Source organism: Triturus cristatus, chromosome 6 (genome assembly GCF_964204655.1).
Source record: "Triturus cristatus chromosome 6, aTriCri1.1, whole genome shotgun sequence".
Lineage (NCBI taxonomy): Eukaryota > Metazoa > Chordata > Amphibia > Caudata > Salamandridae > Triturus > Triturus cristatus.
The window spans coordinates 1,210,897,819-1,210,911,746 of NC_140589.1; the positions used below are offsets into that span (position 1 = coordinate 1,210,897,819).

At 42.1% G+C, this 13,928-nt stretch overlaps 1 protein-coding gene across 2 annotated transcripts in view; it reads left to right on the forward strand.

The window, feature by feature from the left end:
- Positions 1–13,928, forward strand: part of MERTK (MER proto-oncogene, tyrosine kinase) — a 374,986-nt gene that overhangs the window by 117,327 nt on the left and 243,731 nt on the right. For both annotated transcript variants that reach the window (XM_085612117.1, XM_085612118.1), the window contains exon 3: positions 653–753. In XM_085612117.1, coding sequence (XP_085468243.1) covers positions 653–753 — 101 coding nt within the window. The remainder of the gene's footprint in view (positions 1–652; positions 754–13,928) is intronic.

Sequence of the window (13,928 nt, forward strand, 5' to 3'; positions counted from 1 at the left end):
GAGAAAATTATACATCTCATATGTGATGGATAGTTGGATGATGCTCTTTAACAATTTCAATTCAATATGCTTGGTGAGACCAGTTAGATACAGGATGGGTGATTTGAGTATGACTGCTAAACATTGGGTGGGTAGTATTCCTGCAGAACAATAACAAACAGAATTCAAAAGAGGTTGAACACATTTCTAAATCGATAGAACCTATCCAGATTGGATATTAGCACTATCTGTTTAGCACAGGTTTGGTCCTAAACATCATTTCTTCTTTTATAAGTGATAACCTGCCTCACCATGGTCAAATAGATTAGAACACCTATGCTTGATTTGCTTTTCAAGCCGGCGATATTGTTCCCTGAAGCAAAGTGGCATGGACCAATTAGACCAATGCTATTGGGTACGGGTAAGCTGTGCGGGACTGGAAGTGTTGGGATGAAGGGGAGATTTGGAAATGTCTTACCATTTTTGCCCTTGACTCTGTAGTGTACTCTAGGGAAGCAAGTTCCTAGGGAAATGCACTCAATTTTCACCCAATTTTATGGCACTGTACAGTTCTCCTGCTATTACATAAAATCCATCAACATTAGAAGGGGGAGGATGTGAAGCAATTAGAATATTATCTGTGACACAAGACTTCTTTGTTCTTGTTTTGAAGCATAACCAGTGTGCAGCGGTCGGATAATGGTTCGTACACGTGCAAAGTGAAATTCAACAATGAAGAAGTTATATCGGATCCGATCTTCATCCAAGTGGAAGGTACAGTAAGATTTTAGACTGTTGCTTAATGATCCAACTGCTTTGCCTACTACTGTTATGAAGATGAGTTGCATCATCACCTTGGTCATGCTGTCATCTAGTTATGGACCCCATCATCTTTGCATGTATATATACAGTCCTTTTAAGTGCAACCCTTGAACAGAGATAGATTTTACAAAGCAGGCATAGTTCATAATTCTTTATATCAGTTAGTATGCCCCCTCAGGACATTAGGCTTTTGTAGTAGCTTGAAACGTGCGTTGACTGTGGCAAGAATATCTGTGGAGTTTCCTTGTTCTTGGGAGGGCAGGACATTGAGTTCCTTGTGCCATGCATTGTGATGCAGCTGTGGCAAACATCCATTTCCTAAATACAGATGACCCATTCCTAGCAGTTTTATGGTTATTCGGGTTTTAAGCCTTTTCTCTTTTGTACATTAGATGTCAAGAGGTCCAAAGATTTTCTTAGAAGACTGTTGCAGGCACTGCTTCATCGCAGGCTTACAACTACAAAGTCTGTCTGATTATGATTACAACTCATGCCTCTTCCTTCCTTCACATCCCTGTCTCAGGCATCTGTTCCACCAAGGTTTGGAGTTGACTTTGCCAGCCATGGTGCTGAAATATATGTACCTGACGAAGAAGTGGGAAGAGGTTGGAGTCTGCGGCCTATCCTTCCAATACATGATCAAGGTAGCCAAAGATACCTGAGACCCAGTGATACATGGAATGCAAATATTGCAAAGATATGATGCCACGAATATTGTTCCCTGTTAACACTGTAGTGTATGCCTATTTAAAGGCAGGGCCGACTTACTGTAGTACTGCAGTTAGAATTCAAGATGGGAATGTGATAATTCCTGTGATGTGCAGGGGGTGGCTATTTGCACGGCAGACAACACCCAGAACATTGTAATTTTGGTGTGTGTATTGTGGATATTCACAAGCTTTGCCAAAACGTTTCACCACAGATTAGCACATTAAAGCTAAGTATCCGCAAATGGTGTTAAGTACTCCCAAAACCCCTCTATGCCCCTTATTCATGGGGTTTAGCAGGAGGGGTTCCTGCGGGAATACATGTCCTTCGTAGTGAAAATAAAACATGCATTTGCACCGGCAAATGTTTTACCAGTGGAAAATCTGTATGATTCGGGTTAAACATGTGAAGGAAATTTCATACGCTGATGACACACAGCTGCTGCTCTCTTACCAGGATGGAACTCCTGGCACCCGTAAGTCCTATAAGGACTGCCTCAAAGTGGTATGCGACTGAATGGGCGAAAAACTGCCTCAAACTTAACTCAGAGAAAATGGAAATCCTGTTTTGGGGCATAAGAACAATTCTTGATCCTCTCAGGTGCTTCCCTTGCCCCAGCTTCCTGTGTTAGGAATTTGGGTGTCAAATTTGACTCTGCTCTATCGTTCAAACCCCACATTTAAGCATTCTCAGCTAGCTGCTTTGCCATGCTGAAGTCTCTGAGAAGTATGTTACACTTGCTGCCTGTAAGACTATTATCCATGCCCTTCCCACCGCCAAACTGGACTGTGCCAACAGTCTTTACTTGAATTTGCCAACTTACCTTCTGCAACGACTGCAGATTATTTAGTATGTGCTGCACTCTTAATTCTCAAGGCCCCAATTCGACAATCCGTGTCTGCACAGCTTCACCAGCTTCTCTGGCTCCCTGTAGTCAACCGTATCAAATTTAAGGCACTCATCTTTGCTTATAGAGCCTTGGCAAGTAAGGGCCCTCTGTACTTGAGACGCAGACTCAAGGCCTACCACCAGAGTAGACCACTCAAGTCTAACTCACAGAAGATTCTCCAAGTCCCTCGCATCCACAAGGCCAGATACAGTGGGCGATCCTTCACCTTCTTACTTGCTAAGTTGTGGAACACGCTCCTGCCCTGCCTATGCCTTCCCCCATCAGAAGGGATCTTCAGGAAAAGCTTAAAGACCCACCTGTTAAATGTTTAGTTCCCTTTCCTTCTGCAGGGCAGTCTTGTTGCTAACGGCGGGACACTCCTTCGGGATTAGCTGTGTGCTCTACAAATGGCTTTGTATTGTATTGTATATATGAAAATTTATGATTTGGGCATATGTTCAGACCAAGGGCCAGATGTAAAAAGCGTTTTTGTGTTCGAAAAACGGGCAGATTTGCAAAATCAGCCTGTTTGAAAACACACGAAGGCCGTTTGAAATGTACAAAACCCTATTTGTTATTCAGTAACCTATTACCTGTATCTCAAATCGTGTTTAGGATTTGGAATTAGGAAGGGGCCTGTATAGAACGTCACTTCCTAATATCGATGCCCATTGGTATTTGTAAAAAATGCGGTCACAAAACATTTGCATTTTACCGCTTACCTCATGTAGGTGGTAACCCATCCGCAAATGGGAAGAGGTCCCCAAGAGACCCCTTCCACTTTGTGAATGTTTGAACCACTGCCTACTCTTAAAAAAATGAAATGAAAACTTTTCATTTTTCTTTTTGAAACACTTTCCATTTTCCTTTAAGGAAAATGGGCAACATTTTTAAATTAAGATTGCTTTATTTGAAAGCCATCACAGACACGGCAGGTCACCATCCCTGTGATTTTTGCAAATCCTAATGGGTCGCAAACCATGACCTGTGTCATTATTATTCATGAGGTAGGATTATTTACAATGCACTGGGAATCACAAAATGTGTAAAACACGTATTTGGGCATTACTGTTTGCGATTACCAAATAGCTATTTGGTAATCGTAAACACTTACCTTCGAACAACTGGCTCCTAGTCCTGTCTATTGTTGTGAGTCTTTGGCATGCAAAAATCTACACATCATCGAGCCATTTTGTCTTTGAAGAAGGAAAGACACATAAGGTAATTTTTGAAGTATTTTGTAATAATTCTGTAAGATTTCCTAATTCCATAAGAATGTTTTTATGCCTGCAACCATAAACAGCTAGACATTTATAATGTGGTCTTGACAGGCTTGGATGAAAGTATACCAATCAACAAGAACAGAGCAAGTATTTTCAATGCTCTAAGCAAAATAGCATTTTGCTCACTGAACTCCCCTTGTTCTATGAGCGCGGGGAACTCCATAATTCCTAGACCTCAAAATGTATCTTAACAGTACACTCACAATTAGATGAATCAGAGATGGTATTAAATGAGGGAATGTGCTCCTGAGGTAAGGCACCTCCCAGCACTTCAAAATCAGAAATTCAGTCAAATTAAGCAAAAGTTTCCTCTGAATAACTGAGTTCTAGTTCAGCAGAATAGTTAAAAGGTTTTATTATAAAATTCAAAGATATGATGATACAGGGTTAATGCCATGAAGACCCTCAGCATTACAGAGCAATGTAAAATCAAAATAATGCTGAGTCTCTAGTGGGCAGCAAAATAAACAGTGAAACAGACAACATCTCCAGCAGCATCAAAAACTTCAATTAATTCTTCTGGCTCTCTCTAAAAGTCGAGGTTTTTATATATTATTTTCACATGTGAAATAACCAAAACTGCAGAATCACTGTGGTGTGATCAAATGTATATTTTCATTAGCAGATCAAAACACCGTTTTTATTATGCAACATATTGCCTTAGCAACTAAGCAGTATCCCATTGCATGATTGTTGCTTCTGCCTACTCAGTGCTAATGTCATGAGGGGTTGGTGGAATAAACTAGATACATGAACAACAGCAAGTATTATGAATGAATAGGGTACAGTGAGCTAATGGAAGGACCTTAAAATATAGCTACAGTTTTGTGACTAAGCCAGGGAAAGTTCATCAAAAACAGAATGGACAATGACAATGGAAAGAAACAAACATAATTCTGCTTGGCTGTGTGCTGCAGAAATAATAAACAGTGAGACGTGCAGGGGAAAGACAAGGGTGACATCCATTTTGTAAAGATGGCTGCTCAGTGAAAATTTGAAGCCTAGTTAACAAGAGGCAGGAACATAAGTGTAGATGTTAGAAGCTGTGCTGTCTTTGAATGAACAACATTATAGTGCAGTATCTTGTTTTGTACTCCCTGGCTTTGTACCGGATATTGCCGACTACATGAGGGAAAAAAGATCAGTCAAAATAAGCAACATCTATGACTCATTCCTAGAACAATATCGTACAAAACAAATGTAAAAATATGACCTTGCTGAACAAAGTCAGCCTAAAATGTCTAAAGCATATAACTTGGAGGAGAACCAAAGTGAGTCCAGAAGGGAAATCACTACACCTATTTCTACATATTTCTACATATCATAGGAAATTAATTCAAAAGTAAAAGTACTATATCATTGTGTACATGTGTAATCCAGTGTAGATCGACATTCTGTATGTTGTTAATAATGCACAAATATATGAAAACACAAAGATCTCCAACAACTTTCAACCTCTAAATATTCTATCATGACTACTATAACCCACAATTAATCTAACTAGTTAGCAATTATAACACAGCCTACATCACTTTATGTTTTTTTCCAGTCGAGTCTTCCTCCAATCTTAGCTGGTTGTAAACACAGTGTCTGGCATCCTCCATTTTAAAGCTTGTCGCTATCTCTTTAATGATTCTCTTTTCTTCTTACACCAACGTTTTAGAAACAAATACTAAGCACATCTGAAAAAAAGAGAAACCGAATAATTGCACATATCAGTACAATTCATACAGCTGTTAGAAACAGCCTAAATATACCCCCTCCCAGAGTACCAAACGCATTCATCAACCTTACTTAACCCCTTTCCTACATCACTGACTCAGGAGCCCACTGCTTCCCACAAGCCATGCTCTTCTAAAACTTGGACTTCACGCAAAATATTAGTTATATTTTGAACATATGCATCAATAGCCCTACTGCATTCAAGTATGAAAGTGCAACACTCGCTTGCCCTCAAACCCTGCAAACACTGCCTTCCTTCATGAGGATATCTAAGAGCTAGGTGATTTTGCATTATCCTTGCCCTCATTGCCATAATGTATCTGTGTTAAGGAACCAGTAGTGTTAGAAGCAAGCTGATCCACAAGCATAAACCATTATCCGATTTTCCATCATTCACAACCACATCTATAGATGAAATCATAACTTCTAATATATCTAACGCTATCTGCCCAAAACCATGTTTTACTCTCTTCAAACCACCATGTCATTACTCTCTCTTACATGATAAACTCTAGGAAACACTAAAGCAAGACAGCAGGAACTCATTCAATTTTGAGGTGGGTTAAAATAAGCAGTCTTACCACATACATATTAAATTCCTCTCAAAATCAGTTCCTCACCAACCAGGAAATTGCCACTAACAACATAACTCCTCTCACACTCACTCACATATTCAATTGACCAAACTCCAGTAGGTTCACTACACACCATAAAAAGTGCACCCTTTCTTTCATGCTCCATGCTCAACCTTGGATGCAAATTTGTAAAAATCCAAATTCTTCCTCAGCCCTATTCTGCTCTCTTATTTTCTATGCTCTCGTTATATTCCTTTACAAATTCACACATCTCTTTACTTAAACCGCACACATACTTTTGTTTTGACTTGTTCAAACAATGGTAAATTTGTCTAACTGTATTCAGAAAAACGGCCATATTTTAACCCATTCTTAGCTTCTTCGGAAAGTGGAAGGTCTTTCTGTGAAGCATTGAAGTCTGACAGATTAGGCAATTTAAAAATGAATGTTTATCAATTATACTATCAAACACATTGCAAGCTAGACTCTTAAGACAACGGAAGTTGCAGATATGCTGCTTCTTTACATTCAGAATGAGGGAGAAAAGTACACACAAAACAATTCTTGACCCCCCCCATAATCTCCACATAATCACCCAATACTGTTGTATGTATGTTATCATGGACACCAATAACTAAACTTTACATATGTGTCAATGTATTAGAAGCAAAATTGTATTGTAGTTAATTTAACATCTGTAGAGACATTTCCCACCGGAGATAGGAGGCACAACAATGAACCAACTATGGTTATTACTATCATTATTAAAGACATTCAGCCAGAAACATTGCAGCATTTGCTATATAGTATTTTCTATCCAGAAAGGTGAACCTTCAAAAATGTACAAATTGTTTCTTTAAGACAATAATTAAACTTCTCTTCTTCTTTTTCTTTGAAAGTAATAAACAAAAAATCTAAATCAAAATAAACTTTAGAAAATTATTTTTTCAGCAGCTCAGTTGGTTCAGTTCATACAGCTCATATTCTCAGACCTATTTTTCTTCATCTGGATAATTTGTAAAGCTCAAACTAATTTGCCCTCTGCAAGTCTTTTCTCTCTAAGTTCCATGTGGTTCTGCATAATTCTGCATCTGACTCTTCTTCTTCAGACTCCGATGCTAGATATGGCCATTCAGGTGAAACATATGTGAAAATCAATCTTTTTTAGTCTCCACTTGCAAAACAGAAAGCCAGTATTTGGAGGTCTGCCAAGGCAACTTGTATTTAATGATAACACACGGGTGCGCATAATCAAAGCGCTCAAGTGGCTATGACCAGAGTGGGCAATTTACACAGATCTGCGAGGGGTTTTTATACAGTTAGCACAAGCTTGGTCTGTGCAAAATATTTACAGAATGAACAATCCCTAACTAAATTACAAGGTTAAGGTTTGTTTCAGATCCTCAAATACTAAAATACAGAGAAACAAACGAGCACAAACATTATTAATGGACATTGGCAGACGATCGAACAAATGAGCATAAACGTTTACAAGTTGACATTGCTTGTTCCTTCTCCTACAACTGCAGACAATTGAACAATCAAGTATAAACATTGCTACATAAGCCTCATATGGGAAAAGGGCAGGTATGTCAACACCAGGGTGCCGATCACAATCCGGTAAAAACCGGGTACGAACCGTCGGACGGAGCATATTCTCCGTCCGACGCGTACCCGGTCGTCAAAATATACAAACATGGAATTACGATTCGCACGGGTACACCATTACCGTACGAATCGTAAAAAAGACCGACCGAACAAAAAACACCTACCAATGCGATCCGGGAAAGCGCCGACCTGACGTCGGGACGCACGCAGCCAGCCATTCACGACCCAGGAATCACGATTCGCACCGACGTCACCCCGCACGGTGAATATTTTGCGGCAGCCAAAAACTGCCGGGAAATCAGGACGACGCGAACAAGGACCACCAGTACGCGACGGACAGACGACGACGCGAACAAGGAGGACCAGTACGTGACGGACAGACATGGACCCGAACCTACGAGTCATCCCTGCCCTCATAGCAGTCCACCTCCTCTACAGGTTACGACGCAGACGCCGCAGAAGGTCAGAATAACTAAGGGAGGGGGGAAAGTGGGGTGGGGTGGGGGTGGCACTACCAGGGCAGGCCACAAAACAACCACATGAGTGACACACTACACATGGCCTGGACATACCTGACTCCCATGCCCTGGTGTAAAGATGACGGAATGCCAGCATAATCTTAATTGTAGGTTTATTGGCAGAAACAGGTGAGCGCCAGGCAGTACAACCTTCAGCTCAGGACTCCAGTAGCAACTGACGCCCTGGCTGGAATGCAGGATATAAACAATGCACATTCTACCCCACGCTCCGGATAAAGACATAAAAGAAGTACACATACATACCAGCGAACACCACACATCCCCCTCCCTTGAAAAGGAAACATCAAAACAAAAACAGCAACTAAAAATAAAAAAGACAGCAATCCACAATACCTAACCCCCTTCTAACTAAGGTACAACTAGTCCCTAACGTACTCACTCAACCACCCAGGGAGAACCCTTTTTCTCTTGGTTACCACACCCTCATTGCCCTTATGAGCGAGCTCACTATCGCAATTAGAAGAACTGGCAACCCCTTCCTCCCCTCTCAAACAAGAAGCAAAATCCTTCAACGGAAAAACCTTTCCACAATTCCCACCAAAAGTTTGTTCAGTGACAACTGGTTCTAAACCCTTCGACCCTTTGTTTTCCACACAAAGATCCATACCTAAATCAGATTGTACAGCACTCTGGTCAAAATAATCCTCCACCCAACCAAAATCATTATGAACATCATCAATGTTAGTGTCAACCATTTTTCCCTGGGTAGGGTTCAGCGCAACACTCTTCAGATTCCACACTCTACCATCTTTGAGTCTTACAGCATTGCGAAGAACCTCCGCTACCTGCTGAGGTTGCTCAAACCTACTCTCACCCTTTGGTACTTTGACCGGTTTCTTGATGCGAACCCAATCACCTACCTCAATTGAAACATCCTTGGTGCCACACGCATCATAACCCTCCTTACTTTTCACATGTGTAGCCACCAAACTCTCCTTCACCACACTAGGTGACCACTCTACAACTCCTCCACCCTTGATCCAATCCGGGTTAAACTTGCATCTCGGAAACCTACCTCTCATCATTATAAAAGGAGATAACCCCGTTGCAGCATGTTTAGTAGATCTATATGCCCACACTGCTTTATGTACCTCCACCTTCCATTCCAACCTTTTATTCATTGCAGCCTGAATTACACCCTTAAGCACCCTGTTAAACCTCTCAACTGTACCATTCCCACTAGGATTATAAAGTGAGGTAGTCTTGTGCCTAATTCCACATTTATGAAAATACTCCTTTGCCAGCTTAGACGTGAACTGTACCCCATTGTCACTTACAAGACACACAGGCAGTCCTTCTGATACAAATAACTTGTCAAGGAATTCTAAAACAGCGTTAGTATCCACCTTCTCAACAATTTCAATTACAGGCCATTTTGTGAACAAATCAATAACAACTAATACATAATCTTTTGATTCACCCACTGGCCCAAAAATATCAATGGCAATCACTTCCCACGGGAGATCTGGAATAAGACCCTCACTCATTGGCGGTCTCAACGTTTTCAATGACTTGTCTGCTGAAGAACATACAGAACATCCCCTTACAAACCTCTCCACATCCATGTCCACACCTGGCCACCAAAAACTTCCCTTCACTAAGGACTTGCTTCTCACTATACCAAAATGTCCTTCGTGACACAGCTGCAACACTTTCCTTCGCAGTTTTTTAGGTGGAATCACCCTTTCGCCCCTAAACAACACATCCCTGTCCACAGACAATTCATTTCGCACGTCCCAAAAGGCTTTCAAATCTCCCTTAATGAGGTGCTTCCTCGGCCAGCCACAACGAATATAATTGAAGACTGCCTGTAGCAACACATCACTTGATTGTTCTTCCATCCACTCCTCTTTTGTAATAACCGGTGCACCAGAGTCATGTACCAAAGCAATGTTAAATTCACCCCAAGGGTCATCTAGACATTCTTCCAGAGGTGAGGGCAACCTCGACAAGCAATCTGCCACAACATTATCTTTACCTGGCACATATACCATCCGATAGATGTATTCCTTCATTCTCATAGATATCCTTGCCAATCTAGCAGATGCTCCAACACCCCCCACACTAGTCAAAATCTTCACCAAAGGCCTATGATCAGTGCGGATAGTGACAGCTTTCCCCCAAACGAACGCCCTGAAATGCTCTAACGCCCAAGCACAGGCTAACGCTTCCCTCTCAATAATCGGATATCTACTTTCCGAAGGGGAAACCGCCCTGGATGCAAACAAAATAATCTTTTCCGCTCCATTGCTCAACCTCTGTGACAGCACTGCCCCCAATCCCTTATCACTTGCGTCTGTTGTTAACAAACACTCTAAATTTGGATCAAAACTGCCCAAAGCATCAACATTTTTCAAATCCTCTTTTATCCTCACAAATTCTTTTCTACAATCTTCTGACCATGCAAACTTCACATTCTTTTTGAGAAGAGAGCGTATGTTGAAGGTTTTACTGGCAAAATTCGGTATAAACTTTGCACAATATTCCGCCATCCCCAGGAATGACCTAATTTCATCCTTGTTACACGGAGCAGGCAAATCCCTGATGGTTTTTACTAATGACGGTTTGGGTTTCACTCCCTCCTCACTTATCTCATGTCCTAGATACGACACACTCCTTTGTGCAAACTTACATTTGCTAAGTTCTACGCTCAACCCTGCTTCCTGTAATATACTCAAAACCTTATCCAGAACAAGGTTGTGCTCCTCCTCATTCCTTGCCGCCACCAGGATGTCGTCCTGAAAGAAACTCACTCCCTTCATTTCTCCAAAAAGTCTATGCATCAACCGCTGAAACACCGCAGCGGCCGAGGCTAACCCAAACGGCATGCGTACAAATTGGTAGCACCCAAATGGTGTTATAAAAGCCGTTAGATTTCTAGATTCAGGTGACAACATAATCTGGTGGTACGCTGCTGACAAGTCAATCGTAGAAAACCAACTCGTCCCACATAAAGAAGAAACCATTTCATTGATTTTTGGAAGGGGAAATCTTTCAATGACAATGTTATCATTCAAATGGCGCAAATCAATACACAAACGGATTTTACCGTTGCTCTTACGTGCGATCACAACCGGAGAAACCCATTCCGAACTCTCCACCTCTTCGATCACACCCTTTGATAACAATCCTTGAATCTCCTTATTAACCTCATCCCTTATTAACATGGGTATCGGTCTGACTTTATGCACTTTAGGCTCCGCTTGTTCCTTCAACTTAATTTTGTGTTCAAAACCTTTCAAGGCTCCTAGATTATTCCCAAATACCCCCGGGAATCTTTTAACTAAGACATCACTCACTTTGCTACTCTCATCCATTATAAGTACCTTCTCTATGCTGTTCGGATCCAGTATAATATGTAAATTCTTTTGGTCGAACCAACCAAGTACCGACGGCCCATTCTTTGCTACATATAGCTTGCCTCTTGCTGACCTCCCTTTAAATGTAAAGGTAAGCCACCTGAAACCTAACATATCAATTTTTTCTCCCGTGAAACTCACCGGGTTTACATCAGTAGGCGTTAAATGGTTCCCAATTTTACCCTCAAAATCCTTCTTCCACACACCTTCATTAATTATGGTGTAAGGCGACCCTGAGTCCGCATACACGTCAACTTTGATACCACCCAAGGACACCTCACAAATAGGTTTCCCTTCCACACAATTGTCTACCACATTCAACATATAGTTTGTTTGTAGGCTTTTAACGCAGGAGTCTTCTTCGGCTTCCACGTCTTCTTCCGTCTCTTCCTCCACGTCATTTACCATTTTCACACTGTTCCTCCTACGACACATTTTACTGAAATGCCCTATGAGTCCACATATGCCACATTTTTTTTTTAACGCAGGGCAACTCTTACTAAACGCTAGATGTTGTCTGCTATCACAACGATAACATCTTCTCTCCTCCCATTTCCTTTCTCCAAATGTACTCTTTTGCGACTGGTTGCGCCACTGAGCATTCACATTTGTTCTCTGAACTCTACTTTGACCTTGCACTTTAAACACTCCTCCTGTCTCTTTCTCTGACTCTTTGACAACTGTGGCACACCTCCCTGACATCTCAGCCTTCCTTACGATAGCCAAGATATCTTCCAAAGGTGCATCCCCGTTCACCCACAACCGATCTTGTAAGGAGGAGTTTTTGCTGTGCATCACCAGTTGATCGCGGATCAAGTCATCATGTAAGTTCTCAAACTTACAGTCAATTGCCAGCCTTTTTAAATCATCCAACCAATCATCCACCGATTCCTCTTTGCTTTGCTTCCTCTGAAAAAATGTATGCCTCACTACTCCGATGCACACTTTGGGTGCAAAGTACTTGTCTAAGTCTTTTAATGCCGCTTCAAACACATTCTCCTCTCCTCTCGCAGTTTTAGACATTCTAGAATAAGTTTTTATGCCTACTGGACCCAAGGAATGAAGTAAGATCCTCTTCTTCTGTTCCGGTTTCATCTTCCCCGCTTCATCAACTGCTTCGATATAATTCACAAAATACTCCTTCCATTCCACCCATTTGATGCTGGGCTGAGGACCACTTACCCAAAAAGCATGTGGGTCACTGATAGTAAAATTCTGCTGAGCCATAACTTCCTCAGTTACTTGGTCTCCTTCATCCATGTATTTATGTATTATATGCAGTCTCTGTCCCTACTCCAAATTACGTACAGTGTTGTGGATCCAACAATAAAATCAACCAATAGTCCTTACTTTTTCATATAAAATCTCCAGATCCTTATATGCTTCTGTGTATTATTATTCCCCCTTTTTTTTTTTCAACAAAAATATTTCGACCCCCGACTCTCTCACCTGTTTCTTATGCCATCCCTAGTGTTCGCAAGGAATTAATTCCTTTTCCGACATCTTTTCCGATTCAGTGCTGATTACGATCTCGCCGTTTATTCCTCCGATTCCCAGCGCTTCCGTGTGAAGTAAACAATAAAAAAAAAATGGACGCCACGCAAAGGTCACGTACGTGACCCTGCGCTGTGACGTGTCTCACCCAAAACGCATGCGCGGAACTCTGTGTGCGTTCTCCTCACGCAGTGGCGTGTCAGTCTGTTAGTGCGCCTGCACCGAACTTTGCCTGTGTTCCAGCCTCGCACCCGGCAGGTCGAAAAATGCCGCTGTTGATCTCCAAGGTAACCGGTAACTTGCGTAGTTTGCTCTTTAAAGTCAATTTCTTCCGAAATTCACTCCGCATACATCACCGACATCACCAAAAATTCCGCGACAACACGATCCTCGCCTCCTGTGTGTAGTTCAGTTACACAAGGTGCTTCACACGACGGCAATTAAATTCGTGCCTCTTCAATCGTTCCACGCTGTCCAAGATCACAGCCTATCCTTGATCCCAGCTCGTCGCCAATTGTAAAGATGACGGAATGCCAGCATAATCTTAATTGTAGGTTTATTGGCAGAAACAGGTGAGCGCCAGGCAGTACAACCTTCAGCTCAGGACTCCAGTAGCAACTGACGCCCTGGCTGGAATGCAGGATATAAACAATGCACATTCTACCCCACGCTCCGGATAAAGACATAAAAGAAGTACACATACATACCAGCGAACACCACACATGGTCACCACGAGGGGGTGGGGGCGTGTCCTGATAATCCAGCGACCGCCACAACGGAAGTCCGTCACCACGCGAACCGGCAACACAACCAGACAGGTACGTCCCATACCCACGCCTGAAGAGCGTGGGTACGAGTCGGACCACGCCCACACACGTCACCCCAACAATGGCGGGACGGATCGCACCCACGTGGCAAAGGCCTGGGTACGGGCCGCACAAACATCACAT